A 25,787-nucleotide genomic window follows, 5' to 3' on the forward strand; every position below is an offset into this window, starting at 1 on the left:
TATCATGCCCAATTTATCCTATTTATATCTTATTTGTTTGCACGTTGTCTCTGCTATTAGCCTATGGACTTCTCAAGGACTGTTTTCACCTTTATTTTCCTAGCACTCAGCACAGTGGCTACCTCATAATAGGTGCTTCAACTAGTCAAGACTGTGTCTTCAATCCTCCAAAACAGAAGAGAGTGAGACACAGCTCAGCCTCACTTAAATCCAGTTCACATATAAGTCAATAGATCACAATCAGGATGTCATTGGCTCTCTTCAAGAAGGAAGGACGTAGGATGACAGTAATCAATCTCTAAGGCTTTACTTGTGTCATTCCCTCAACTGAAATTACATTTCTCTTTTTTCCACCTGTCTAATTGAAATCCCAACTTCATCTTTCAAGTTTGCTTCTTTGAAGCCTTCTTTAGATTCTCTGTCCCTTACTAAGCTCAGGGTCTGGGCAGGATTTCTGAGTTCATGATGGGACTTACCAATTAAGAGGGACTGATCAGTCAACTGATGTAGGAGCCCAAATGTTCTTCTACCCCTTATCCTTTGATTTGGTACCCATTATTGAAGGGACATACAGAGGAAATGGGTGTAAGATAAGCTTTTATTAAAACAAATACATAAATCAATGCCTTTCTCCTTGCTAAAAAAAAACCAAAACTCTATCAAGGAGAAATTTCACAGAGTTTCTGATTCAAGATTAAACAATTCATAAAACTGGAGACAGAAAGAGAAAAAGAAAAACTCCCCAAATCAAAAGAACATCAAGAGATAAAGAGGAATTATAACACCTAAGAGTTGCATTTGAAACTAGAAATCACCAGTTCTTTCTTTATTTGGATAGGTTCATAAACCCTGACTTTGGACCCTTCCTCACTCTATGTGTGATATGTAGATCTACTTAGGCTAAAAACATAGTGGGAGTAACAGATGGGGCTCATGGCTAAGAAGAGGATGTCATTGTCTAGTTTTAAAACTCTTCCTTCATCTGATTTGGCGACCACCCCAAGGGATGACCCCCACAGGCAGATCTGTGCAGTTCTAAGAGGACCTCTTCTATAGATCATACTGGGTCTAACAAGTATTCACTTTAGGAGAAAGGACAGCAGTTCCATATCCCCAGTCATGGTCCCTTCCAACAAGAGTATAGGAAAGCCTTGTTGGTGCTGTTCTGAAATCAAACTTCTTCAGGGAAATCACAGACCTAGTTGCCTCCACATAGCTGGTGATCTGGTACCTCCCATGGGCACCAACTTGAAAGTCTTCAGGAGAAATAAGATGGAGAGTGCAGAGTAGATTTTTCCAGTGTGTGTCTCCCCCCGCCCCCATCCCTCACACTCAATCCCACTTCCTTTTTTGGTTCATAGCAATAATATTTGGTTCTACATTTGAGAAGTATGATGAGCCTTTGCAATCTGTTTTCATTAAGAAGTGGAGATTCACCACTAGCCATTTTAATTAGCGATCAGTATCCCAAGGAAGAATCACCAGGAGGGGAATTATGGTTCCACATGCATTTCAATTGACATGATCCAAAGATCTTGTGGAGGATGGGCATAGGAAGCAGTCCAGAAAAGGGAGGAGGAGGAGGAAGAGGAGGAGGAGGAAGAAGAAGAAGAAGAAGAAGAAGAAGAAGAAGAAGAAGAAGAAAAAGGAGAAGAAGGAGAAGGAGGAGGAGGAGAAGAGAAGTTTCTAACAACTGACTGAGATGCAAAGGAAATTGTAATATAAATGATTTCAAAGATTCAAGTAAAATCAATTTGCCCATAAACTAGTATGGGGCAGGCACACTGATAGAATATTCCTGGGCAGATAAAATAACCAAAAGAATATTTCCATCCAATATCACAAAGTAAGACATTGTAAAAATGAAGTTGTTGGCCAAGATTAAGGGTCCAAAATCCTGTTTTTAAATCAGGAAGAGGAAAAGGACATGTCAAGACAATGTGTGGGCTCCTAACTTCTACTCAAAGGGGCAGCCTTGGGGAGACAGGAAATGTGACCCAATCTAAGTTCTCCAGGCTCATGCTATTGTCTAGGATCTACATGGGTTCTCTGTGGATCTCATAGACAAACCTTAGAGGAAACAACTAAGACTGAGAAAATTTAAAAGACTTGGTAAGTCTAGGCATTTCACTGAGACTTGTCAAGCTAGTACTCCTAAATCTGTGATAAGCATAGGGGTGATGGGGACATCTCATGGCTACTCTGGACCTTCTTGCATGTTCTTGGTGAAGTGGGCAAATAGTATGCCTTTTGGAATAGTGGTATAAATCAAAATCTTGGAACCCTGAATAATCACTCCCTAGGCCCAATCTGCCCCACTTCAGGTCTCTTGAAATGTCTCGACTATGTACCTTCAGTATGTGTGAAGATAAGGAGGGGTTCCCACAAGCACTATAGGTGAGGTGTCCAACTTCTTTTCTTCCTTTATGTTACCCGATTTCTGGATAAAGGAGCAAGGCAGCAAGGAGAGGAAACCAAGGGCCCCTACCTAATGCTTAGGTTCAACATGGACATACATCCTGACTCCCAGCCCTCCCCCCTAACCCCCACATGCCCCTTGTGACCATCCTGAACATGGCTACACTGACAGGTCATCTGACCTGGCCTTGCTACTAGCCTTGCTCAAGCGACGCTTATCACCATGATAACTATGGGGGAGACGGTGGGCATTGGAAACCCCATTAGCCATCTCAGGTTGCTCAGTATATTGCATGTGCAGAAAAGCCCTCCCGGCAGCCTCCTCCTGGCCCTGGACTTGCTCTGTTGCCAAGTTATCTGTATTCTGCCGGGAGGCAATGTTATTGCTAAAATGACTGCTATAGAACTTCTGATTGGCGCTGCCATCTACACACTCATTAAAGTCTGGGGGTGGTGTGCAGTTCTGAACTACCCCTGGTGGAGGAAGAGGCAGACTGGCCTCCACTCCGCCAGGGCAGGGCTGGTTTAAGTGACGCCTGACCTTCTTCCAGCCCAGATGGTAGAGTTCAACTAGACTAAGGCAGAGGGACAAAGCCCCCACAGCCAGCATAAATACGATGAAAACATTCTTCTCTGTGGGCCGAGACACATAGCAGTTGACAGGGTGAGGGCAGGGTTTCCGGCGACAGACATGTAGGGTCTCTAGGAAGATCCCATAGAGGAGGTACTGCCCCACGATGAAAGCCACCTCCATGGCTGTGCGGATGAGGATGCTGCAGACATAGGTGTTGAGCAGGGTACCCTGAAGGATAATCCTCCCACTCAGTTCTTCCCGGCAGGACAGCTCAGCCTTCTCTGCCTGATACTCATAGGTGCCTGTAGCCTTGGAGTCCTTGTTTCTTTCAGCCTCCTTCCGTTTCCTCTTCTCTTCCATGCGTACAGTATGCATGGCATGGCCCATGTACAGCAGGGATGGGGTGGAGACAAAGATAATCTGTAGCACCCAGTATCGGATATGGGAGATGGGGAAGGCTTGGTCATAGCAGACATTCTCACAACCAGGCTGCAGTGTGTCACACTGGAAGTCGGCTTGCTCATCCCCCCATGAGGATTCTGCTGCCGTGCCCAACACTAGCATGCGGAAGATGAAGAGGACAGTCAACCAAACCTTGCCAATTATTGTGGAATGTTTGTGGACTTCTTCTAGGAACTCCCCGAGGAAGCTCCAGTCACCCATCTCTTCTCAGTTGCAAGGAAGAGCACTGCCACCTCTGTAGACAAGAGAGAAAAGACAGGAAAGATCTACTGAGATTCAGGAGTCATTCATAATATGCCAAATGAGTCATGATGATGAAAACACAAAATCATGACTTAATTCTCATTAAAATTACTTATATTTCAATAATTAACGTTACCAAATCCCATTCTCATGCATCATTGTAGAATGAAGGTGAGAGTGGATTTCCAATGGTTATGCCAGCTGTGGACAAGTTAGGAAGATTTCCAGTTGGAAAAGCTCCAAGTATGGGCTGATGATAGTCATCCTATTTATCATCTGAGGACCTGTTCAGTTAGCTAAGTTCAGAGAGACTTGTTACCAGAAGCTCAGATATGAGGTGATGACATTTTTGAATCAGAGGAGTTCTCAAAACCATTTATATTGATGTAGACCTATCAAGATTTGCATCACTGGAGAGTGTTCTCTCACTAATGAAATCACAGATCATCGAAGGAAGACAATGGAATCAACAAGAGGTGGGACAACCAGACAGTTTGTTGGTAGGGAATACTTCAGAGGATTAGATGGTTTGGATGGATAATGAACTCAGATTGAGGAAGACTAACAGTTATATTTCTATGGCACTTTAAGGTTTTCAAGAGATATATTGATATAGATGCATTTAGGAGTATGTATACATGTGTTATGTATGTATTATATATCTATCTAAATAGCATTTGCCTCACAGCATATCATGAAAAATCAAAAGATAGTATCTATATGCATATACACACATTATGTGTATATCATATATGGACACATAAACACACACACATGTATATATATGAATATATACACACACATACATATATACATATATACATATATACACACACACACACATATATATATATATGAATGCAAATACATATATACACACCATCCCCAGACTTTAATGAGTATGTAGATGGCAGCCCCAATCAGAAGTTCTGGTGTTAAGTGGTGCAGTGAATAGAGCACTGGTCAGGAGGATGGGAATTCAAATCCAACCTCAGACACTTGCCACTTACTAGTTGTGCGACCTTGGGTAAGTCACTTAACCCTGATTGCCTCACAACCAAGACCATATCCAGTCATCCTGATTCCTATCTGGCCACTGGACTCAGAATGTTCTGAAGGAGAAAGTGAGACTGATGACATAGCACAGGACGCCCATCACTCAAATTCAATTCATGTGTTGCAAATGGACTCACCTCCCTGATGTCATGGAATCTTCTTTAGGAATGAAGGACAAACATCATCACCATCAAGCATATAGATATGTATCAAGCAGGGACAGAGAAAGAGACAAAGAGAAAGAAAAAGGGAGAGAGAATGAGAGAGAGAGAGAGAGAGAGAGAGAGAGAGAGAGAGAGAGAGAGAGAGAGAGAGAGAGAGAGAGTTGAGGAGAGAGAAAAAGAAGAAGAGACAGAGAGAGAGATGCCACAAGCTGATCCCTCACAACAAACTTGTGAGGTAAATGACATTATTATCCCTGTTTTGCAGCTGAGAAAACTGAGGCTGAAACTGTGGTCACACTAGAAAGTGTCTGATGTATGATTTAAACTTAGGTCTTTTTTACTCCCTGTTTCCAACACTCTATCAACTAATCATCTAGTTATCCCCTCCACCCCCTTCAAAATGTCAAGTTTTGGATGCTGTGGGTAACAAAAAGGAAGGAACACTGACAGATGTGTCCCAGATGTTGCAAGAAAAGGCAGCTGTCCTTACCTCCATGGAGGGATTGGAAGTGTTGGGACATAGCCTCAGGAATGGTACTATTTAATTTGGTGGTAAGAAAGTAGCTAAGAAGGTAGGAAATTTTGAAGATGTAGTTTTCCTACCCAGAGTGTACTCTGGTTGTATGTTGGGAAAAGACTGAAGAGGGAGAGCAGTGAGTATTGGGATTGAGTTTAGAGTGTAATGAGACAATTAATTTATTAAGTATTTATATATGCTAGGTCATGTGCTGTGAGTGCAGGTGGTTTCTGTGTTTAATGATGTGAGAGTGAGTGGTTTAATGAGTAGTAAAACAAGTGCAGAAAAGGGAAACTTGGTTACATATTAGATCTGGGTGTATGTATAAGGATAGGATTGGAATCCAGAACCTGGTTCCTCTCTACACTCAATCCTTTACTCCCTTCAGAACTATAGTGGCTGCATTTCACCAGTTTCAGCACCAATGGATTTGTAGCATCTCTGCCTCTCTCTCTCTGTCTCTCTGTCTCTGTCTCTGTCTCTCTCTCCCCATCTTTATCTCTGTCTCTCTCCTTTTCTCTCCTTTTGTCTCTCTCTCTCTCTCTCTCTATTCCTGTCTGTCTGTCTCTGTCTCCCTACCCCCTCTCTATCTCTGTATCTCTCTCCTCTTTCTTTCTCTATTCATTCTCTCTTTAGTATATAGGTGAATATATAAACATAAATACATATGTGTGCGTGTTGTGTGTGTGTGTAGCAGCAATTATTACCCAGAGTTGTAATTTCCAACAGCAGCTGTCCTCTATGTTCTGACTTGGTATCTCTTTGCTTGAATACTCCCAGTACATCGAGGAAAGCTCTATTACTGATGAAAGGAGCACGTCTACCTTGGTTACAGTTATATGGACCTATTGACATAATCTTACACAACATTCATTACTGATCTGGGATTGGACTCTAGCTCTCCTACCAGTCCAATCATCTTTTCACACGTCATATCTAAGAGAAGAGATGTTTCCTGCATTTTTCTGTGTATACAGCTGTTAGTCCATTAACTCTAGCACGAGATCCTGAGCTCCTAGCAGTGACGATCTTTTGCTTTTCTCTGTATCCGTCAGTATTTAATACAGTGCCTGGAACATAGCTGTTATTGTTCAGTTATTTTTTAGTCATGTCCAGTTATTTATGACCCTATTTGGGGCTTTCTTGGCAAAGCTACTGGAGTGGTTTGCCTCCAGTTCATTTTACAGATGAGGAAACTGAGACAAACAGGGTTAAGTGACTTATCCAGGGTCACACAGATACTAAGTATCTGAGGCTGGATTTGAACTCAGAAAAATGCGTTTTCCTGATTATATGTGTTCCTGGAATATTAGTAGGACTTAATAAATGGTTATTGACTGACTGTTAGCACATCCTCTCACATGCTAAGCAAGTTGAGTTAAAATTCCTCCTCATGTTTTCCAAATCATCTCACTTCTATTCCAACATCATGAAGGAGCCTTTCTTTGGTAAGACAGCTTAATCAGGGATTTTTGGTTTAATATTTAACTTGTCTTTACAAGTTCCTTTACAGGTTCCTTACCCATTATTTCAAATGACCATATAAAGTGGTTTCACCATACCCTTGTGGGGCACAAAGTCTCTTCTTTCCTTTACCTCCCAAACTAGAGACATCATTGGATATTGTCAGTAGGTATAGGGACATAATGTTTTGTGCAGAGTCTGAAGAGATAGAAGCTAGCTAGCATCAGGAGGCCCAAATTCATTTATTGACTTTGCTATTACCATGCCCCCTGCCTTGGGAAAACCTCCCTTCACTGCTTCTTCTTCAATTTCCCCAGGTAAAGATAGAACCAATAATATTGGGTCATCCCTCAAATACTGATATGTATTTCCAACTCTCAAAGTGCTTTGAAATTCTTTCTGAATTCCTGTGAGGCAACACATTATTAACATAGGAATTCCTCTCTTTAAGTAAACCAAACATCTGCCCATATGGATTTGTATAAAAGATAAATTAAGGGGTCCTTTGCTTAATAAAATTCTACTGTGCAAATATGAAACAGCTTTTATCACTGAAAATGTTTTCATCTCTATGGTCCCAGAGGATCCTCACAACTCTTGAGTTAGAGAGTGAAGTTTATGCCAACTCACAAAGCCATGAAAGCCACAAAACCTATGATTTGTCTAAGAGTCACGTAACTAGTTTGTTTGTTGTCCCCCTTCTCTCATACCAATTGAATCCTTATTCAGTATTCATGCCACTAATACATGGTGGCCTCTATTCCTCCCATCCTCCACCAAAACCCCTTTCCATAGGGAGTCTGCTTTTTCCTAATAAGATTTCTCAGATTTTCTGGCTCCATGATTGTTTTTTTGTTTGGTTGGTTTTTTCCCTTGGAAGAAAGCAAAAAGCATGTGCCCATCACTGTGCTAAGTATTTGACAAATACCTCACTTAATCTATGCAACAACTCTGGAAGGTAGCTAACCAGATAATACAGTGATATTCACTGGACATAGACTAGGGAAGACTTGATTGCAAATCCAGCCTAAGGTACTAAATAGCTGTGTGACCCTGGGTAAGTCACATGATCTCTACCTCCGTTTCCTCATCTGTAAAATGGGAATAATTATAGCCTCTGCCTCCTGGGCTTGTTGTGAGGATAAAATGAGTTGATATTTGTGAAGCCCTTAGCATAAGAAGGCATTATATAAGTGTTAGATAGTAATATTATCTTTTTTTTCATAGTTGAGAAAACTGAGGCAGCAGATGTTAGGTAGTAGATTTGAACTTGGTCTTCCTGTCAAGGTTCCAGACCTAGTACTCTACCCTACCCAGAAGCCTTCTAAAGAAGCAGCGGGTAACTTGGATCTTTAGTTAAATTGTTGTAGGGAATTATTGCTGTGGAAATTTTTCCCTCTAATGCCAAAAAAATAGCTCCTCATAATTTAGTCTTGGAGAGTTGCCTAGGGGACTGAGTGACTAAGTAATTTGCTAATGTTTACACTGACAGATTGATTAGGGAGAGAACTTGAACCCAGATCTTCCTGATACCAAAATTCACCTTCTGTACATTATGCCTATTCTTATCTTGGCAACCCTGATTGCCTCGCATCCAGGGCATCTCCAGTCATCCGGATTTATACCTGGCCACTGGACCCAGATGGTTCCAGAAGAAAAAGTGCTTATTACAGCCCTCCCCTCACTCAAAATTCAATTCACTTGTGGTTATAGCATCACCTTCCTGATGTCATGTTCTTCTTCAAGAATGAAGGGCCAAAGCATGCCTCAAAGGTGCACTTAGAGAATAGGATTCGACTTACACACCACCTTCCAGGAACTTACTGCTTATTGGAAAGTAAAATGAGCCTGGCTCCATTTGCCAGGTTTGGAGGAAGATAAGAAAAATGAAATGATTTCTCAAGGGTCGTACATTCAGTTAATAACTCAGAAAAGAAAGGAAAAAAAAGAAATTATATGATGCAAGAACATTGCATTTAAAACTGGAAAGAAATTGCCTTGGAAATCATTTTGTCAGAGACTCACAGATTGAGAGCTGGAAGGGACCTTAGAAGTTATCTGGTCTGACCTCTTCATTTTGCTCCTCCAGAGTAAACTGAGGCTGAAAAATACCATGGCTTGTCTAGTGTCATAAAAGGAGAAGGACAAAGCAAAGCCAGGATTCAAGCACCAGTTCTGACTGCCAATCCCATTTTCTTTCTCCTATACCCCACTCCCTTCTTAAACCTGCTGAGCAAAGCTATCATTAGGGGGAATTTCAAAGCCATTATACTCTACTGGGGACAAAAAGAGGGTGGCTCATGATCAGACCCCAGTGATCCTCACGAATTCAGGAAAATCACTTCCAAAGCTGATTGACTTAACTGCTTTCTGTTCAATAGGAGGCAGTCCATTATTTTTAATGTCCTCTAGGTATTTGAAGCTTTTTACAGAGATAAGAATCATTCTGCCTGCAGCAGCAGCCTATGCCTACTGATTTTTTTCAACCCATTATAATTGTGTAAAAGTGCCATATCATCGCTATCTTGGAAGCCACCTTTCCCCCATCAAATCCAGATAAAGTAGTCACCAGATTCCACCACTGGCCTCAGCAGCAGCTACTGGATAGACTGGTAGCTCTAGTTCATCCATTGTGCATCAACTGTGAAGGTCTATTGCTCACCAACAGCGGGGAAATGACTGAGGCAGGAAGTGGAGTATGATTGACTCCAGCATTTGAAAAATAAAACCATAGGGTTTAATTTTTATAATAATAACTTAGAATTCTAGAGACCTAATTGGGCTTTTTGCTTCATATTTTTGCCCTCTCCAACTGCCCGAAGTCTGACTAAAGTACTCCCCTACTCAATAAACTTCTCTGGCTTCCTATTGTCCTTTGATATTTAAAGTGGTTACCCCAACCTATCTTTCTTCCCATGTTGCACATTATTATTCCCCTTTATAAACATTATGGTCCAACCAAACTCATTTTCATATAACTCATAACATACATGATAATCCATGTATTGGCCTTGTGCCTTTGCACAAGCTCTGTCCTTCCAATATACTCTTTTTTAAAATTTTAGTTTGTATGTTTTTTCAAGGCAATGGGGCTAAGTGGCTTGCCCAAGGTCACACAGCTAGGTAGTTATTAAGTGTCTGAGGCCAGATTTGAGCTCAGGTACTCTTGACTGCAGGGTCGGTGCTCTATCCACTGCACCACCTAGCCACCCCCCCCCATATACTCTACCTTTGCCATTTAGAATCCCGAATTTCTTTCAAGTTTATGTACCATTTTCTATATGAAATCTTTCTTGTTGTCTTCGCTTATGAGTGTCTCCACCCCAACAATGACTTTGCTTTTTTGCTTTTTTTTCTAATCTAAGTGTAATAGGGTGGCGATAGAGGTACTAGTCCTGAGAGGATGGTTGCTCTCAACCATTTGCAAAGCACTTTACAATTATTATCTCATTTGACCTCTCTTTCCCCAACAATCCCAGAAGGTAGGTGCTATTATTATTTCCAGTTTACAGATAAAGAAACTGAGGCAGAGAAGTTAGGTGACCTGCCTCACAGTCACAAGCTGTGAGATGTTTGAAGTTGGATTGAAATCAGGTCTTCCTGAGTCAGAGTCAATGCTCTAGCCATTGTGACATTGAGATATTAATGACAATAATTATAATAATAATTGCTAATATTTACAGAGCACTTAACAGCATACAAGGTACTATGCTAAGTGATTATGAGTATTATCTCTTTTGATCCTTGCAACAACTCTGAAATGTAAGCACTATTTATTATCTCCATTTCATAGAAGAAAAGTCAGAGGCAGACAAGCATTAGGTGACATACCTATGGTCGCACAGCTAGTAAATGTCCAAGGCTGGATTTAAACTCGGGTTTTCCTGACTCCAGGTCCAACACTCTATCCTCTGTGACACCTAAGTATGTCTTTATTAAAACAACATTTACAACAACCTTTCCTTCTTAACTGTGGATTTTGGATCATGACCCAAGAGTGTATTTAAAAGGATATTGTGAATCAGGATAGAACTGGGTTCCAATTCTGTCTCTGATATTCCCTAGCTGTGTGACAATGGGCAAATTACTTAAGGCCTCTCCATTTGGGTTTGCTAAATTGTAAAATTGTAGGGAATAATAAGCTCTTTTGTCTTCATACAGCCTTCTCTGGAATGATGCTTCATTTTTTTTTTAGGTTTTTTTTTTTGCAAGGCAAACAGGGTTAAGTGGCTAGCCCAAGGCTACACAGCTAAGGTTAAGTGTCTGAGACCGGATTTGAACCCAGGTATTCCTGACTCCAGGGCTGGTGCTTTATCCACTACGCTACCTAGCCGCCCCTGATGCTTCACTTTCAAAGAGTTCATGGAAAACTTCGAATGGTAGATAGACATCAGTCACTGTTTTTAATTGCATTGGGCCAGTCCCACTTGGCTTGGAGTGATGCTTTGCTTTTTAAAAAGCTCCAACTGGGAAACCAACTTCCCCCAATTCTTCCACTCCAGAGCTCCTCTGGGGGTCCAGACAGCAGACACTCCTGTGGACTTTCTTGCTCTCAGACAGTGGTCAACTAATGAACGTCCCCAACCCAGCAGTAGAAAATGGCTTAAAATATGATCTCCTCTGGGGTTATTTGCATTTTAATAGAGGATTCTTGAATAATAACACTAATGCTAATAGCTCAGCACTTTTTAAAATGATTTCCTGAGAACAGACCTGTGAAATCAGCAGTGCAAATATTATCCTCATTTTGCCTACAGTCATCATCACCCCCTGCCTGGTAGGCATCTCTACCTGGATGTGCCAAAGGCATCTGAAACTAGCCATATCCAAACTAGCACTTCTTCCATTCTTCATCTAACCTTGGTATTTCTGTTGAGCTTATCACTATCCTTCAGGTCACCCACATTCTCATCCTTGGAATTGTTACTAAATTTTCCCTCTCTCTGGACTCCCAGTGATAGGAAGGACCACAAATTTGGAGCCAGGATGAACTTTAGAGGTTATAAAATTCTCTCTCATTTGACATCCGAGGATCCTGAGATCCATAAAAGTTAAGTGATTTCCCCAATATCACACAGCTAGTAAAGGATCTGAGATGAGATTCAAACACAGGTCTTCAAAGTCTAGTGGATTCTACCTTCACAGCATCCCTCACTGCCCTTGCGGGAGTCAATTAAGATTTTAAAGTACTTCCCTAAAACAATCTCATAAAATAGCTGATCTAAGTATTATTATCTTTGTTGTATGTATGTGTGAGGAAATTGAAGCTGAGAAGTTGTGACTAGGAGACGGATTACATACCTGGGTGATGGATCTAGGATCTGGACCCAGAGGTCCTGACCACAAAGGACAGTTAAGTGATCCAGTGAATAGAATACCCCAAAGACTCATCCTTCTGAACTAGCCATGTGATCCTGGGGAAGTTATTTAACCCTGTTTATCTCAGTTTCCTCAATTGTAAAATGAGCTAGAGAAGGAAATGGGAAGTCATTCTGGAATCTTTGCCAAGAAAACTTGGACACTACTGGAAGACTCTTAATATTTCTGGAGTTATACTCTCTCTCTCTCTCTCTCTCTCTCCATATATATACATATATATATATACATATATATATATAATATTCCATATATATTTGGAATTTCAGGGATGGAGTTATATACTCATATATATGTGTATATATAATAGCATATTCCATATATAATGGAATATATAATGGTATGGGGAGAAAACTAGGTAAGATGCCTAATTCATTGATATCACTCTATGTGTGCCTCTACTGGCCAGTTTTTCTGTAGATTTGTGAGGTCATTCACACCTATCATTCATAGAAGTAGGATTCAAATACAAACAAGTAAGACAGTCCCTCTCCTCAAGGAGCTTACATTCTAATGAAAGAAATAACATATAAAGAAGAGAATTGAGGGAACAGAAAGGGTACTGGAGAATGATTTAAGGAGGTGATGCATGGCTGAGAACTTTCCTAAAATGGTGGTCCTGGGAGGGAATCATCAGTGAGGAAAGGAAAGCCCAAGGAAGCAATAAAACTGATGAAGAAAGAGAAGAGTTTCAGAAAGAATCCAGCTCTGATATGAAGTGAAGCATGGAAGGGGCTCTTTCTGAAATGCTGGGGAAAGGAAAATTCCCTGGAATACTTTAGTTCCACCGGCCCTCCTAACTTGAATTTCCTTTGTAATTACTCTTCAGGTCTACCTTGAGCTACTACAGGCCAGGGTTGATCATGGTCCCACTTGGTGCACTTGGTGCTCTGACAGTTTCTTAGCTTCACCTGAAGACTGTGGTGGAGGAGAAGGGACTCACCAAGTCATGAAATTTCTCCCTGCCGATTAAAGGGGGGTTTTGTCCTACTTAGTCTTCTGCAGAACAAAAAGAAAAGGATCCCCTCTTAAGCCTTATTTTGTCAGAAGTAGGATTTTCAGTCCCCAGGCAATATCTAAAGCAATACCTCTAGAAAATGGGGGTTAGAAAGACCAGCTCCAGGAGCCCAACAGAAAGCCAAGGGGCTATTAATCTGTGCTGGGGCTGGCTCATTTAGCAGGACTTGGAAGAATTCCCAGATTAAAATGCTCCTGGAAAGCTAATCATCTAAAAGACAAAGCTTTCTGCGGAGGATGGGAAGTATCATTTTGGAGAATCATGGGAGATAAGGAGGTGATGGTCTGAGGGAATCTGAGGGTGACAGGCCTCACCCAGCACCTGAAAACACAGGGGCCTAGAAGGGATCAGTCCAAATGAGACTCTTCTGGGAAAGATGGGGTGGATAATAGCAGACATTCCTATTAACAGCCTTCAAAGAAGTAGATGAGCCAACATCAGAGACCTGGGTTCAAATTCTCTCCCTGATGCATATTCCCTGTATTTTCCTCTGGGTAAATCACATATCCTCTCAATGGCATTCTCTTGGGTTGACATAAGGATCAGGAGAGCGAGTGCAGTCTACTTCAAGGCAACTAGATAGAGAGCCAGCCTTAGAGCTTGGAAAACTTATCTTCCTGAGTTCAAATCTGACCTCAGACACTTACCAGTTGTGTAACCCAGAGGAAGTCATATCACCCCTGCCTCAGTTTCTTCATCTGTAAAATGAGCTGGAGAAAGAAATGGCAAACCACTATAGTATCTTTGCCAAGAAAACCCCAAATGGGGGTCACAAATGGGGGCTGGAGCAATAACTTTGTGGTGAAATTTAAGAGCAATGAGTCTGAGTTTGAGTTCAAATTCATTCGACTTTTAAAAAAGCACCTTCAACTTTCTGCACCACAATTCTCCATAAAATGAGCAATAATAATCTCTACACTGTCTACTCTCTCCCTTTCTCCCTACCATTGTTACAAAGATGAAATTAATAAAGAAAAAGAGTGAAAGAAAGTTAGGTTTAAGGAAAACCTGAGTTTGAATACTGGCTTTGCTATTAACTGCCCCTATAATCTTGGGTAAGAATTTGAACCTCAGTGTTCTTTGTTGTGAAATAAGGAGGTTGTATTAGATGAGCTCTAAGGTCTATTATCCTGTTAAGTATGCAAAATGTTTTGTATCTGAAGTATACTACTGCATATGAATTTAGCCTGTTATTTGTTTTATTATCATTTTTAGAAGAGTACAGGGAAGACTTCCACACATTCATTACTTGAAATTGAAATTTTATTATTAGAACTTTATTACTTGGGTTTAAGGCCATACCCTTCAGTGGTTTAATGGCAAGCTCACTGGACCGAGAGTCAGCAGATCATATTTCTTATCTCAGTTGGTCCCTATCTAGCTGTGTGATGTTGAGCAGGAAACTTGACACTCCTCAGCCACTGACTTCTCAACTCTCAAGAAGGTGTAAGACTAGAATCTCCATAGCTCCCTTCCAGGGTTAACAGTGGATCATTCTATGTCTTTTTTTTGTCTGGACCTTCAATTTCATTGATAATGGAAATTTCTCACTGGGAACTCAGCTAGTTGAAAAAGGACTCAAGGTCATAATTATTAGATGTCAGAGACTAGACTTGTACCCCATATCCTCTCAACTCTAAAACCAGTTCTCTGCTGATTAAGCCACAGATCTAGAATAAAATAACTTCTTTTAAAATGCAAATTCTCCTAGGAGGTGGTGATACTTTATACGGTTGTCATTTATTAACCTCAAAGTATAGTGGAATAAGCATTGAACTCAAAATCCAAAGACCAGAGTTCAAGTACAAACTTCCATTTATGTGCTATATACCACTGACTAAGCCATTCTCTGAGCTTTGGCATCGTTTTATTTTTTAGTTTGGGCAAGTGACTTACCCAAGGCCACACAGCTAGGTAATTATTAAGTGTCTGAGGTCGAATTTGAACTCAGGTCCACCAGACTCCAGGGTCAGTGCTCTATCCACTGCGCCACCTAGCTCCCCTCAGTTTCTTTAGCCATAATATTTTTACTACCTCTTATAGTAAAAAAGTGGCCCTCTCCAAGGCCTTTTCCCCCATCTCTCACTCAAATTATTGGGTTAGTTCCCAGAAAGATGACCACTAGTCCTCCCTAAGGAGGTTGATGGGGTTTCTAGTACTGAAAAAAATCATAAGCCCCCACGGGTGTATTTCCCATTGATTAACAGGTAGATTTAATTAACTTTTAGAAAGAGTATTGACCAAGCAAGTATAGCATAGGCAATTTTTATAGAAATCATCCTCTCAAAATGGGAATGTACCAGGAGACTGATGCTCAGAGACCTGTCTTGCCTAAGGTTAGCTCTGTAAATAACGACTGGAATAGGAGCTCAAATTCTTTAAATAAATGCTGTTTTTACTGTACCACACAGTGCCTTGGACATAGTAGGGATTTAATAAGTGTTTTCATATCAATCTGAAGGGAAATTTCTACTGCTTTCCTTAAAAAAGTAAGGAAGAAAAGAAAAAGAAAATATGCAAATTGCTTTCAAGACAAATCAACATTACTAATGTTTCCTTACTGCTTTATTAAGTCTAGACAATCAATGAAATAATAAACCCTGATTTATAGCATTTGCCAATTTCAAAGGTGTAAATAAATGTTCACACTGAAAACTGAACAATGGCTCTAGAGAGCCAGCTTGAGCTGGCCCCAGCACAGCTCTGTGCCTATTTTTGTTTGGCACATAAGATAAAAGCACAGGCAGCAAGTTTTTAAAATTAAATAATGGGGGGTGGTGGCTAGGTGGTGTAGTGGAGTCAGGAGTACCTGGGTTCAAATCCGGCCTCAGACACTTAATAATTACCTAGCTGTGTGGCCTTGGGCAAGCCACTTAATGCCATTTGCCTTGCAAAAACAAATTAAATAATAGGACAAAGCTAGAAGGGATGATTTACACAATGGAACTCTAAAGTTCTTGGCAAGATAGAAATCGGTCAAATCAAATCAAGTAAAATTTCAAAGAAATAAAACCATATTTTGGTTTTAAAATAAACATCTACATAATATACATAATATCAAAAAAAAGTCCATGAGAAAGTTCAAAGGGTTTTAAAAGTCAGGGACTGTGTTATGGGGAGAACTTGACTTCTTGTGTAACTGACATTTTAATGAGCTACTAGAAACTAATTGTTCTTTGTTTTTGTTTGTTTTTGTTTTTGTTTTTTTGCAAGGCAAATGGGGTTAAGTGGCTTGCCCAAGGACACACAGCTAGGTAATTATTAAGTGTCTGAGGCCAGATTTGAACGCAGTGCTCCAACCACTGTGCCACCTAGACGCCCCTACTGTAATTGTTCTTAAAAAAAAGAAGGAAAGAAAAAATAAAACCTAGTCTCTGTTTAGAAATTATGTGACAATCATTTTAGGTATGGTAAACAAAAAAAAGTGCCCTCCTTCACATTACTTTGTATCTATTTTACTTCTACTTCTCTGTGAACATATTGAACCTCATATGAAAAACAACTCCTTTACTAATGTCATCTCCAGCACTTGCACAGTGCCTTAACAATAGATCCTTAATTTACTGATTGGCTGATCATTCTTACCTTCTATTTTATTTGCTTGGGTACTTCTGTTATGGAAATTTCCTTCACTTAATGCAGATCCAGCAACTTAAAAACATAGAGTTACCAGATAATTAACTGAGTGGTTAAATGATTCATCAATGGTCCCAGATCAGTATGTGGTAGAAGTAAAATTTCTTTCTAAAGGCATTTTTGGTCCTCTATCAACTATGCCAGGCTGCTTTTCTGTTAGGCTGTGACAGATTCTTTATGAATTGACTTTTTGGCAGCACTCATATACATAGATAACAATCTGGTCTCCACAGCAAAGCTGGGAAGCAGTGTTATACCTATTTTACAGATTGAAAAGCTGAGACTCCAAGTTCAAATGATCTTTCCAAAATCTCACCGTTTGTAATGCTAGAACTCGAATCCAGTTCTTTTGATCCAGTAAATCTCGTGCTATTTTCACTGTCATCTGTGGTATGGCAGTACAGATGAAACATAGCAATAAACACAGAGTTGATTTCATTCATTGATTCCATTCATTCAATAAATGTTTTTAATTGAGTGTCCTAAGTATAAAGTGCTTTGGAGGGCATATGGATGTATTTTCAGCTCTTAGGAAACTCATAGTGAAAGAGAGAGAGAGAGAGAGAGAGAGAGAGAGAGAGAGAGAGAGAGAGAGAGAGAGAGAGAGAAGGGAAGGAAGGGAGAAAGAGAGAAAGAAAGAGATAATGAGAGAGAAAGAAAAAGAGAAATAACAAAAGAAAGAAGAAAGGAAGAAAAGAAGGAAGGGAGAGAAAGAGAGAGAAAAGAAAGAAGAATAGAAAGAGAAAGAGAAAAAATAAAAGAGAGAGAGAAAGGAAGGAAGGAAGGAAGGAGGAAAGGAAGGAAGGAAGGAAGGAAGGAAGGAAGGAAGGAAGGAAGGAAGGAAAAGACAAACATTTGGTGACTGATTGCAGAATTAGATAGGCAACCAGTCTGTTTCCTTAATGTGGAGATTATAGATTGTTAAATTCTGCTTTTCTCTTTCTAAGAGCAGTTAGCTTTCCTTTTCCTTAGCTGGTGAAGGATCCTTCTCTTTAGCACTCCAACTGTGGAAAATTGTGGAGAGTTCACCAAAAAGGAAAAGTGAGTGAGAAGATAAGGAATTTAAATGGTCTGTCAACTCTTCTGCACCCACACATTCTCTCACACCTTCTGAGATAACATAGCAAGGCTGCCCCCCACCACACACACACACAGCTGCCAGTTGAGGGAGGATGTTTTAGCAGAAAGACAGAAAGAGAGAAGGAAAGGAAAAAGGGAATAGGATGACAGCAAAAGGGATAGTATGAAGAAAGAAAAGAAGAAAAAACAATAAAAAAGAAAAAGAAGAGAAAACAAACAATAAAATGAGAAAGTTAATAAAACAAAACACAAAAGAATGTAACTTCTTCATGGGATGCTTTGCATGGATGTTTATATCATAGCCCCTTCTGCAGAACATGAGCCGTTCATTCTCTGGACGTGCTTGCTTAACTCAGTCTTCCTTCAAAATGATAGCTTGGGGTTCCCAAAAAAGGACTACCATCATGCAATTACATTTTAGACTCTCTTAAGTATGTGAGTAACTTTGTTTTGAGAGAAATACAATTTTCTGATCATGACTAGAGTACCTGATGATATCATTAACTGTTCAATATAAACATTTACTTAATACCAAGGTAAAAGCAATATTTATTTTGAGCAGCTGTCAGATGGTAGTAATTCGGGCTAATATCCCATCCACTTCATTTATTTCATATAAGGCAATACAAGAATAAGTAATACATTATTAATCTATAAACCTGGGTCACACTCTTCCACTAATGCAGACATTATCCATGGGAGAAAGTGGGCACGTATGTATAAAAACCTTGCATGGAGTGATATAACCGAGGATAATTCAGATGCTCAGGATAATTTGTGAATCTACACTTCAGTTCGGAACTTCCAGGATGCCTTCATAAATAATCTATACCAGACAAAGGTACTCCTCAGCTTAATGTTCACCTTTTGTTCTATTATAATGATAAACAATTCCTTTAAGTCAGAGAACTGAAAAACTCCATAGGTTGACCTTCTGGGCAATATAAACCAGACCAACTCTTACATTGATTCTATATTATCCAATTGGCTCTCAAAGCAGAGCTTACAACAAAACCCCTTGAACAGATTTTCTGGGCAATGCAGATGAGCCTAATTAGCTCTCTACTCCATCAAATATTATTCACTGTCCAATGGGTTTCAAGACTATTCATGTTCTTGAAAAACCTTTCCCCCCCCTCTTCTGCTTCTCCCTATCAAACTAGACATAACAGTAGAGAGCAATCAGCAACCCTGAGAGTCTTCTTAAGCTTTCTAATATAACCTGATCCTTGGTTATAAAAGCAGCAATCTTTGATCATACTTGATTTACCACTCTACCAGTTTTAACTTTTCAAACTCTAAAAACAGTTACAAGCAAATGAGCAGAGGGATCATAATGTCCTATAGACTCAGGCATTCCTCTGTCTTCAAATATATCCTGACAGTTCTCTCTTTAGAGTTTTGAACCAATTATTAGAAAAACTGTAGTGGTTCTATTCACACTTAAATTATATTAATTTTTTCCATAAACAAAAGTGTTTTTTCTACCATTTCCCCCATCCAAATTGCTTACATACAAAAGAATTAATACTTTATATCTTTCACAAGTTGATTTGCATTTTTCTTAATGCAAAAACTTATTTTCTGACATCAAAGTCCATTCTCTGCCTCTTGCAGTTGCCAGATAGCTTTTATTCAAAGGGGTGTAATGCTTTACAAGAGGAAGGAGAGTGGGAATGAGGAGAAGGATTAGCCAGGAAAAGAAAATCAAGGGAAGGAGAAAAACAGAAAGGAACAAGAGAAAAGACAAAAAAATGTTAAAAGGAAAAGAGGGGGAAGAGAGGAAAGGAAAATAATTAAAAATAGAGAAGTGAATTTCAGATTAATTTCAAACTTTTCTGAAGAAGTAAAATGAGCATAATCACATCAACAATTTATATAATAACAACATTAAAGAAAAAAAGTTTTAAAAGACTTAAGAATTCTGATCAATATAATAACCAACCATGATTCCTGAGGATCATTGATAAAGCATTGTAGTTCCTGTAGAATCCTGATGGATTCAAGATGCAGAATGAGCAAGTACTTTTGAAAATGATTAGTCTTGGAATTTGTTTTGCTTAACTATTCACATTTGTTACAAGAACTTGGTTTTTCATTCTTTTTTAAGGTGGAAGAAGGGGAGATTAATATCCCATCCACATCAAGTTTCTCATTCAGTGTTCAGCCTATCATTTCTTATGAGTTCCTCAGAAAAAATAAAAAGAATTCCTGCCAAAGCTTGTGATACTTGTCATGGCTGCTAATAAGTCTTATTCTTAACGCACCTAAGATTTCAGGAATCCCACCCAGAATAAATAAGAAATATTTAGAGGGGTAGAATGTCTTAGAAACCTAGGAAGGAAGTTATTAGGGATGATTCTTCAACAGAATAGAGGGAAGCTGGTTGGAGGAAGGCCATGGGGGTAGGGAAGATTCTTCTGGTCTTGGAAGCAGGAAATAGGAAAGATCTTTCATCTTCGATTCCCTGGCTTTTACCCAGATGTGGTCAAAAGGAGCCCAAATTACTACCATCTGACAGCTGCTCAAATGTGAAAAGGTCCAGAAACACATGTTATTGATCGTATTGCTCCTCTTCAGAGGATCTTGTTGAAATGTCAGAGATACATCCAAGTCTTTTTGATTATAGTATGCATCCCCTTCCATCTTTTTCATTTGGGTTCTTATCACTTTTTATCTGGACTATTGCTTCCCCAATCCAGTCTCTCCCTTCTCCAATATATTTTTGATATAGCTTCCAAATGAATATTCCTAAAATGCAGATCTAACTATGTCACTCTCTTGATCAGAAAACTTCTGTGGCTCCCCATTATATTTAGGATAAATTTAAATATCTCTATCTGGTATTTTAAGCTCTTCCCAATCTGGCTTGAGTCCATCTTTCCAAGATAATTACAGATCCCCTTGGATATGTTATGCTTTAGCTAATTTGGCATCCTTGCTGCCAATTCCATCTCTCAAATCCCTGCTTTGTATAAGTTGTTACCACAGTTGAAATCCTCTACCTCTCTTTTCTGCATTTATATAGTTCCTACTGCATGCCAGGCACAATGCTTTAAAATAATAACTCTTTAAAGACTCACTACAACCTTGTGAAGTAGATACTATTATTATCCTCATTTTACTATTGAAAAATGTGAGATAAACAAGATCACAGAGCTAGGAAATATCTGAGGCAGTATTTGAACTCAGGTTTATTGTGACTCCAGACTCAGTACTCTATCCATTGTGCCACTTAACTGCCTCTTGGAAATGTTGAACCTCTTCAAGGTTCAACTCAAGTATCAAGAAATCTTTTTGGAAAGCCCCATCATTAGTTCCATCTCCTTTGTCCCTATCTCAGCAAATTTATTTTGCATACGTCCTGTATTTAATTATCTTTGAACATGTAGTATCAAGCAGATTTTTGGTTCCTTGAGAACAGAGGCCACTTTACTTTATTCTGCAAAAATCTAGACCATAGTGAGGAAGAGACTGGGCCTGTGAGTTCATTGATAAGTTCTAGGTGAGAAAATTCCCTGGACCAATGCAGACAAACACCTTTTATGAAACTGATAATCTTAATAAATTGACTTGAGCACAGAGAGGTTAAGTGACTTTCCTGGGGTTGCACAATCAGTATGTGCAGTAATAGCTTTTGATCCCAGGTCTTCTTGGCTTCCAAATTAACCCTTTATGTATCAGACCATGGTTGCCTCTACCTAACATATAGCAGGCAATTAATAAATGCCTTGGTTGGCTTGTTTGATCAGTTGGATGGTTGATCAAGTAGCGTGCAAGATTTTGGAGATACAAAGACAAAAATGCAAATTTTGAGGTTCTGTTCTGAATTCCTCAGATTCTGGAGTCGTTTAATTTCCTATTTCTTCTTCAGTGGAATGATGATAAACCATAGTATGATCATATAAAACCCTCAATTGTAAATTTATCGTTTATGTTATAAACAAATTCAGGTTTCACCTCGCTGTTTGTAGGACCCTACTCTCAGGGAACTTACATCCTACTAGAGAAAAGCAATTAGGACAAAAATAAGTAGATGTAACATATATATATACTTTGTGATTTTTATGCAGGGTTGAATAATGATAGAGCATTAGCCCGAGCATATCAGGAAAGGCTCAGGACAAAGTAAAACCCTTAGTGAGGACTACAAAGGCATTCATCTGGAATCCTCAGAATGAAGCTGGGGTGGTATATGAATAGGAATAGAGGAAATATTCCTATGGACAATGCGTGTGCCGAGCTAGCAGTTATTTATTGAATTTCTTTGTTATTGCTCCTCAGGGAGCTGGTCCTGGATCTTGAATAAAGTCAGAAGTAAGATGTAGGTTTCTTATTTCTTATGTTTCTCCATAACATTAATCTGTGTTGTCCCTTTGCGTAGCTTGCAGTTTCAGTAGAAACAATTTCAAGCAGTCCCAGAATTAGTATGTACCCAACGCCTGAGTCACTCCTTTCATTCCACATGCTACAATTCATTTTTATGTAATTCTCACCTCAAAATGGAGGACCAACATATCCTTCAAGGATATTTCTGACACTCTTCAGAATTAATGTATATAAAAAAGCACCTCACACCTTGTGAGGTTACCCAAAGTGTGGCTCTCTATTGCTTCATGTTAATCAATCAGTTGACAAGTCTTTTTAACGTGAACCTACTATGCTCCATGAAAGAGGACTTACTATGTGTCTAGTTTTATGTAGGTGCCATGGGGGAAACGTTAGATATGGAAAATGTTTCCTCTCTTCTAAAAGCTTTAAACTGAGTTTTCAATCTTCCCAAATAGATTAAACTGTTTAGAAGGGATAGCATTTCTCTTATCTCCCAGTATTGGACATTAATAACTACCTTAATAAGAATTTGTTGAATGAATGAATGAATGAAAATCCCATATGAGGAAGTTGCAGCAAAGCTTCTATATAATCATGAAGAGAATAATATTATTCTTCTTTGGTTGGGAAGAAGTCTTAAGAGACCCTGTCATTATTTCCTCCAGAGCAAGACATATCCATTCTAAGATTTCTAGTTGAGAAAGGTATCTCTATATGAATAGAAAAGTATTCCTTATTCTGGGATTTATAGCAATACTAAGTCTCTTCATATAAAAATAGTTTGGGAATTCATTTTATTTTGTTCAATTCTGTAAGCATTCACTGATTATCTTCTATGTGTGACTATATACTATAAAGAAGTAGAAGACACAATTGCTCTTTGAAAAGAAATTTCAATCTACTTGGAGAGACTGGAAATACCCTAATAAAATAGTTGTATAATAATATGAGATAATATGTTAGCACATCAGGGAAGGCAATATAGCTGAATGATGGGAAGTGGAGTTCATCGATCATGGGTTGGAAAGAAAGGTCCTTAGAATCTGTATAGTCCAATCACTTTTGAGTCCCAGAGATCTTAAAAGACACAAGTCATATTAGCAATAAGTAGCATAGCTGGTATTCGAACTCAGTCTCCTTCCAGTGCTCTTCATTGCCTTGCGGAATAATTAAGCCTTTTTCCCTATGATAACAGAACTAGACCTGAGCTAACACCAAAACCCTGATCTTAAGAGTAGTAGAAAGTAAATAGAAAGCAAGCCATCTGTTTGGAGGTCATTCAACAGGTCAGCAGTGGAAACAGATGGAGGATCTAGTACTAGTGATGCCTCCCTGATAGTCAAAAAGAGAAGGAATCCCCTAGCTTTCTGTCTGTCTCAAAGATCTATTCACTTGGCAGAAATGACCTGGCTACTTCTGTGAAATACATAGACAGAAGTACCCTAGCCCTCTGAATTCCCTTCTTTATTCTGCTATCTAGGGTCACTGAAGACACCATCTAAGTTTGCCAAAATTAGATTTTAAGTATACTTGATAATAACTGATCTAAATTTGTACCAACCATAGGTTCTCAAAGGCATCAGGAAGATTTTTGACTTCTAATAAAAATTATCGTTCATGAGAATATTAACATTGGTGGCGATGATCTGGGACATTGCAATAAGTCTACTAACTAGAAAGCAGGATTCAATGGAAGGCAAGTTCATTGTAGATCTCCAGATAAGATGGTTCTTTCATTCAACAAACATGTATTAATATTATTATTTATATTTATTGTTAATTATTTTGTGATATAATTGCATATTATATTATAGTAGATGTTATATGTTCTATTATTGTATTATTATTATATGATATTAATATTATATATCAAGGATTGTGATGAGTTCTGGGGCAGAGAAAGACAAAAATAAAACTGTCCTTGCCATCAGAAAGCTTCCATTTTAGTAGGATGAAACAACCTCAATCATAGAAAGCTAAATACAAAATGGATATTGAGAAACTACAAAGTTATTTCATTCATTCATTCAGGTAACTAGGGGGATCATGATAGGTTTCTAGTAGGAGGTGGCATTTGATCAGACTTTTGAAAGATAGTTGGGATTCTATGAGGGAGAGGTGAGCAAGGACTGCAGAAAGGAAAACAGACTGTGTCAAGACATAGTAAGAAGAGATAGACTATCATGTCAATCCTCATGTCTGAGGACTAGCAAGCAAGTCAATTGGACCACAATATAGCATTCATGAAAGAGAATAATATGACATAAACCTGGAAAAGGGATGATGATGATGATGATATTTGTCCTTCCTTTTTGAAAAAGATCATGACAGCAGGGAGATGATATCATGATATAAACATGAATTGGATTTAAATGAGGGGGAGCTGTGCTAAGTCACCAACCTCACTTTCTTCCAGATGCCTCCAATGACCAGAAATGAATCACGATGACTGGAGATGTCTCTGAATGTGAGACTGTCAAGGGAAAGTAGGCCAGAGACAGATAGTCAAGGCTTTGAAAATCCAACAAAGGGGTTTGTATTGTATTGCAAAGGCAAGAGAGGGCCTTGGGAGTTTCATGAGGTATGCTATGCCATAGTCAGCTATGTGTTTTCAACAACATAACTGTTCCAGGCAGATGTAAGACTGATCAGAAAGGGGAGACACCTGAAGTGAACTGGCTAATTGAGAGACAAGCAATAACAATCTTGAACTCTGTTTGTGTTGCTTATGAGAGGACAGAAGTGGGCAGATGTGACATGTATTGTGAGAGTAGAAGTTACAAGAATTAGCAACTGATTAGGTATGAATGGTCAGGGACAATGAAGAGTTAAGAATGGCTCCAAGCTTGTACATCTGAATAATGGAAAGGATGATAGTGCTCATAATAGAAATAGAGAGATGAGAAAGAGGGTATTGAGAGGGAGAGATAAGGAATTCTGTTTTGGATTTTGAGAGCTTAAGATATTTACAACATGTCCATTTGGTGACATGGAACTGGAATTCAGAGGCGAAACTGAGACTGGGTATATAGATCTGTCATCTACACAGAGACAAGAATTGCATCAATGGGAGGTGGTAAGATCATCAAAAAGAGAAAATGTAGAAAATGAAGAGGGACAAGGATTAAGCTCAGAGAACATTACACATTCTAGGGTGATCCTCGGATGATGATCAAACAAAGGAGACCTAGAAGCTTCCAGACAAGTTGAAGGAAAACAGGAAAGAGCAATGTTATGGGAATAAGAGTCTAGGAGGAAGGGAAGATTGACAGTATAAAATGCTTCAGAGAGATTAAGAATGATGAGAATTGAGAAAAAGGCATTGGATTTGGCAATTAAGAGATCATTGATGCAGATAGAGACTTTTTTTTAACATAGTCAATGCAAAAATGTGTTTTGTTTAATTACATATGCTTATAATTGGGGTTTCATTTTTCTTGGTTTCTC

General features: G+C 39.1%; 1 protein-coding gene across 1 annotated transcript in view; it reads right to left on the minus strand.

Annotated features, from left to right (window-relative positions):
* Positions 1-465: 465 nt before the first annotated feature.
* GJA5 (gap junction protein alpha 5) overlaps positions 466-25,787 on the minus strand; it is a 33,598-nt gene continuing 8,276 nt past the window's right edge. The window contains exon 2 of the mRNA XM_074188616.1: positions 466-3,689. Coding sequence (XP_074044717.1) covers positions 2,579-3,655 — 1,077 coding nt within the window. The 5' untranslated portion in view covers positions 3,656-3,689 and the 3' untranslated portion in view covers positions 466-2,578. The remainder of the gene's footprint in view (positions 3,690-25,787) is intronic.

The sequence above is a fragment of the Macrotis lagotis genome, chromosome 5, assembly GCF_037893015.1.
Source record: "Macrotis lagotis isolate mMagLag1 chromosome 5, bilby.v1.9.chrom.fasta, whole genome shotgun sequence".
NCBI classification, from domain to species: domain Eukaryota; kingdom Metazoa; phylum Chordata; class Mammalia; order Peramelemorphia; family Peramelidae; genus Macrotis; species Macrotis lagotis.